Source organism: Molossus molossus, unplaced genomic scaffold (genome assembly GCF_014108415.1).
Source record: "Molossus molossus isolate mMolMol1 unplaced genomic scaffold, mMolMol1.p scaffold_m16_p_13, whole genome shotgun sequence".
NCBI classification, from domain to species: Eukaryota; Metazoa; Chordata; class Mammalia; order Chiroptera; family Molossidae; genus Molossus; species Molossus molossus.
Window position 1 is genome coordinate 85,146,496 of NW_023425348.1, and position 5,272 is coordinate 85,151,767.

Sequence of the window (5,272 nt, forward strand, 5' to 3'; positions counted from 1 at the left end):
AATTTCCCTGGAGAGTTGGTGAGGTTTTTCCAGCATCTGTTAAAAAAAAAAAAAAAAAAAATAGCATGAGTAGTTTGTTGTTTTCCCTGGTGTGTTTCTAAAGACTGAAAACAAATGCTTCCTCCCTGTCCTCCAGTTCCTCCCTGCCTCCCAGTTTCTACTTCCACCTACCTCCCCCTTCTCTGTCTCTCTTTCTCTTCTGTCTCTCCATCTCTGTCTCTTCTTTTTGCTGTCTCTGTCTTTCTCTGTTTCTCTTCCCTCCCCTTTCTCCTGCTCCTCTCTCTTTCTCCCTCTCATGTGTCATCCACCATCCCTCTCCCATCCCCCCCATCCCACGCAATCATGGAGCAGCTTCCACGTGTGGTCTACATGCCGTCCACATATGGCAGGCACCTTACAGATAATACCTCACTTTCCGTCTCACCCCCCTGGAACAGCCTCATTTATACTTTGGGAGAGTGTGGGCTGGGGAGTTGGACTTGGCTGGTCCCAGGTGTGGCTCTTCCATGAACCGGCTGTGTAATCTTGGACTAAGCTTTCTGACCCTCAGTGTTCTTATAAGCCGAATGAGGTGAAAATGGCAAGGATTAAATGCAACAGTGCTTGGGAAATGCTAGCACAGTGGTGAAACACAGTGAGTGTGCGCACTCCCGTCCCTACCCGTTCTACCACTGTGATGGCTTCTGTGTTACCTGCAAACGGTTTTAGTACCAGAGGTCTTTGTGGAAGATGGTGGAGGCCTCTGGACTGAATAATGCCCCTGAGGATCACTCTAGCCCTGTCCTGCCCCAATTCCGTGACCATCCAGGGCCCGGCGTCTTCTGCCTCTGCCTCTCCAGTCTTCTCTGCCCACGTTAATTTGGACAGAATCTATGCAAACGAGGCCATCTCCAAACTTAGCATCTCCCCAAAATCATCTGAGGAGCTTTGGGTACTTATAAACATGTGGGGTGAGTCCAGAAGACTGGGACTCCTTGGTCTGAGTGACAATGAGGAGGAGTATTTTCAAAACCATCCCCAGTGACTCTGATTGGGGAACGAGCATTGGAACTTCTGATCTAAGCTGAGTGGATGCTCACACGATTTGAATGAATGAATGTGTCAATAAGAGATGATAAATGAATAAAGGGCTAAATTAATGAATAAATAATAGGTCTACCTCCATAAAAAGAAATGTTAATATTTTCCCCCAGACCTGTGCTCCAGACTCCAAAATGTGTGCCCATATGTTCTAGGCTTTTCTGAGCATAAAAACTAAGCTGCTCCCATCCCTTTGTTTCCTTTGCCTTTCTCTTGGCTCCCCTGGGGTCTATTTTCTCCCTCCTCTCACCACCTCCCAGTTTCCCACTTTAGTCCTTTGAGCTTCTACCCCCCCCTTTTTTCCTCTCAGCTGGGCTCCTTGCACACCCCCCCCCCAACGTAGCGTTTGTAAATTGTGTGAGAAGAGTCTTTGAACACAATAGTTACACAAAAGAGGTTTATTTGATGACCACAGTGACCAACAGGGTGGGAAAAGAGCAGGCATTCTGAAGCCGAGGAGGGGTGGGGACAAGCGAGGGACACAGTGGGCTCCCTCAGTTCAGGACTGATGAGTTCCAGGCAGGAGATCTCCGCAAGTTCCCGGAGGGTCTCAGAGGGGCACCTCTTCCTTCCTACAAGCTTTTTCACCCTTGACTGAATGTTCTGAGGACAGCCCTGGGCCAAGAAAGTGAGTCTGTGGAAGATTCTGGCTTGTGTAGGGAGATGACTAAGCTGAGTCTCTCCATTCTCCTCCTCTTCCTCCTGCCCCAGAGCTGGCTCCACGCCAGCCTGGTCGAGCTGTCCATGTACACCAGGCTGGGCTCTTCCTGCCTCCGTGGCTTATGTCTTGTCCTCCACGTCCAGAATCCTCCAAAGACAAAACCCGGAACATACACTGCCCCCAACTCACAAAGGCCCCCCCATCGATTCACCCTCAAGATCTCTCTGGAGGTGTGGCTGTCATGCTGTCAGCCCCGCACAGCCGCTGCCCGCAGCCCTCAGCCTAGTGGCAGAAGCCAAGGGTCCCATCCTGTGGTAAAGTAGGAAAAAGCCCACGGGGGCTCTTCACCCCGTGGCAAGCAGGTGTCCTCCTTAGGAAGAGGGTCACAGACCCTGGAGAAGGGAGGGTGCTGAAGGACAGTCCCATAAACTCAAAGCAAGGTGAGAAGGCGTGGGAGGGAGAAGCCAAGGAAGCTCTTCACCAGCCCCCTGTCTCCCTCAGGAAGCAGGACTGTAGTTTGTTCTCATGCCTCGGGTGCAGCTGCTTTGGGGAGAGATGTCCCTAAAAGGAGCCAGGGGCAACACAAACATAGACTTCTCTCTTAAAGCACGGACCAGCCGTCAGAGCCCCCAAATCCAGTGGGGGTGAGCTCATTTTCATTCTGTTGCCTCAGTATGTCCCTTCTTCCCTCAAAGATACTGTGTGCAGAATGGCGATGAGGGGGGGGGGGGGTTCATCCAAGTGACAAGTGACACAAGCACACTGCTGTCATGTCATGCTCACCCAGACTCACATACACACACACACACACACACACACAAGACAAGTGTCTCCACCATAGCCAAAGTGACTCTTGGCACCGAGTGGCACCAGTGCCCAACAAAAGCATCCTGGGGTTGAGGGGTGGGGTGTGTCAGCTCAGTTCTGGAGGAGGTTGGGGGCCAGGATTTGGGGAGAGAAGCCAAGTAGCACATAGACCAATTGCCAACTCCCCTTTTTCTCCCTTTCCATTCCCACCAACCCCCACCCCCTTTCACTGGAGGAAACCAAGGAGCCCATTGCTTGTCAACACCACTGCCTCCAGTTCCCGCAGAGAACAGAGAATGAATGACAGGGTCCCAGGAACACTACAGAAAGCACATCTAGGAGGCACCGGATGGGTTGCAGGAAGGGAGCCCCTAGAGGTGCCTGAAATCACAGCACTCTGATCGGATCTGGGGGACAGTTCTGGAGATCCCCCTGCAGGTTGGAGAACTGGCGCCAACTATGTGCTGACACCCAGCCCACCCGGCCTGGCCGGTCCCCTTGGCTTTCTCAGAGAACAGGATAAAGAGTTTGAACAGGGGCAGTGTTTACAAGCTGCAGGATTCTTAACCCTTAGGAGCCCCTCGCAACATGGAGGTAAAAAGAGGAAGCAGAAAGGGATTGAGGGGACAGATGAGCTACGGAGCAGGAGCCAGAGGTACGGATTCAGAGGAAAATATGCAGAGATAGAGGGGGAAACAAAGGGAGGAAGAAGACAGAGAAAACTAAACGGGAAGGAGGGGGAACAGAGCTGGAGATCCCAGGAGAAAAGGATGGAGGGGGAGACACCAGCGTGTACTGAGTCAGACGCACGCGTCATTTCGGCGTCGGTGTGACGCCCCCACTTCACACAGATGGAGAAACTGAGGCTCCGAGAAGTTAAGGGACTTGTGCAAAGTCAGCCTCACAGATGTCGAGTGGCCGAGCACGGGTCCACGAGGCTCAGTCTCTCCTTCATGCCACAGCCTCCGGCCAAGGCTAAAGGAGAAAGGAGCACAAGAGGAGGGTGGGAGGCAGGGAGCCCGGGGGAATCAGGTGCAAGAGACAAGGTGCCCTGATGCTGCCTGACTTTCGGAGAGCAAGGGCAGGGGCTGGGGCGGAGGGCACCAGGCTCTCTGAGATCCCCACCCTAGTCAACCACAAGGGTCTCTTGGCTGTAGGGGATGGATTTCTCCTGGGTCTGCTCTCCGCCCTTCCCCGTGTTGGGCCCCAGCCCCTGGCTGTGCCCCGAGGAGTAGCTGGCCGACTTCTCCCCGCTGCTGCTGTGGGAGGCGCCCCCACAGAGCATGGAGGTGCAGGCCTGGCGGAAGCGGGGGTCGAAGAAGGCGTAGAGGAAGGGGTTCAGGCAGCTGTTGACATAGCTGACGCAGGTGCAGTAGGGAAAGACGTTCATGAGGAAGAGGTCGAAGCCGCAGGGCCAGTGCAGCAGGCTGCCCAGCATGTAGAGCGTCTTCACCAGGTGGTAGGGCATCCAGCACAGGGCGAAGGTCACCACCAGCACCACGATGATGCTGAGCAGCCGGCGCCGCTTGCGCAGGCCCTCGATGCGCTCCTTGCGGAAGTGGCCGGCGATGGTCTGCGCGATGAAGAAGTAGCAGGTCAGCATGACCGTGAAGGGCACCACGAAGCCCAGGGCCGTGGACGAGACCCCCAGGCCCACCTCCCAGGCCCACTCCGAGCTGGGAGTGGCCACCATGGAGTAGTCCATGTAGCACTGGACCTTCGTGACGTTTTCGGGGAACACTGTGGGGGCGGTGGCGCGGAACACCATGACCGGCATGGCCAGGAGGGCGGCCAGCACCCACAGGACGGCCGTGGCCACGGCCCCGCTCACCCGCAGCCGCAGCCGCGCGTTGGCCACCGGCCTCACAATGGCCAGGTAGCGGTCGAAGCTGAGGCCGGTGAGGCAGAAGACGCTGGCGTACATGTTCACGAAGATGAGATAGCTGCTGAGCTTGCAGGCGAAGGTGCCAAAGGGCCAGTCGTAGTGCCGGTACGTGTAGGTGGCCCACAGCGGCAGGGTCACCACGAAAGTCAGATCGGCCACCGCCAGGCTGGAGATGAAGATGTCGGCAGAACGCCTCTTCTCCCGGCTGCTTCGGAACACTGTCCAGAGCACCAGGCCGTTGCCCGTGGTGCCCAGGAGAAAGACCAGCATGTAGATGGCAGGAATGAGGGCCCCCGAGGATGTCCATTCCGTGTACTCACACTCAGACTGGTTGTCTGCCACATAGTCGTTGTCAAAATCAACACCTCCCTCCATGCTGGGGGGCGGCAAGAAGACAGGCAGGGGGTCCCCGGGGGAACCAGCTCTGTGGCTGTCGCCAACTCAGCAAGCAAACGCCGGGAGCTTCTAGCTTGAGCCTTGGAGAGCAGGCAAGAAGAGCTGAAGGTGTCCAGAGCCCTTCCCAGCAGCTGGGGGAGCTGCCTGTGGATTCTCGGGGCCCTGGAGGATGCCTGCTCCTGCAGACGCCCCTCCACCCTCTCCTGCCTTGCCCAGCCTGAGCTAAGACACTTCCTGCGCCCTCCTGAATCCCTGTCTCCTCCTTGGCTGTCACTCCCTCCTCCCACCTCCCACCTCCAAACCAACCCCTCACTTGAGTCTTAAGATCTTTAAGTTACAGCCCACTTTTTTTTTTTCCCTTCTTGTCCCTGGGCAAGTGGACCAAATTGACCCCTGCAGTGCTGGGCAGAATGTTATCTATGGCTTGCAGCCCGCTCTCCTCC

At 55.7% G+C, this 5,272-nt stretch overlaps 1 protein-coding gene across 1 annotated transcript; it reads right to left on the bottom strand.

Annotated features, from left to right (window-relative positions):
* Positions 1–3,615: 3,615 nt before the first annotated feature.
* On the bottom strand, positions 3,616–5,052 carry APLNR (apelin receptor). The gene has a single exon (XM_036259872.1). The coding sequence runs from the start codon at positions 4,806–4,808 to the stop codon at positions 3,675–3,677; it is 1,134 nt and encodes a 377-aa protein (XP_036115765.1). The 5' UTR covers positions 4,809–5,052; the 3' UTR covers positions 3,616–3,674.
* Positions 5,053–5,272: the final 220 nt, after the last annotated feature.

What these genes read in the sequence shown, in the direction of transcription:
- APLNR (XM_036259872.1), bottom strand. Translation starts at nt 4,808, where the DNA reads ATGGAGGGAGGTGTTGATTTTGACAACGACTATGTGGCAGACAACCAG.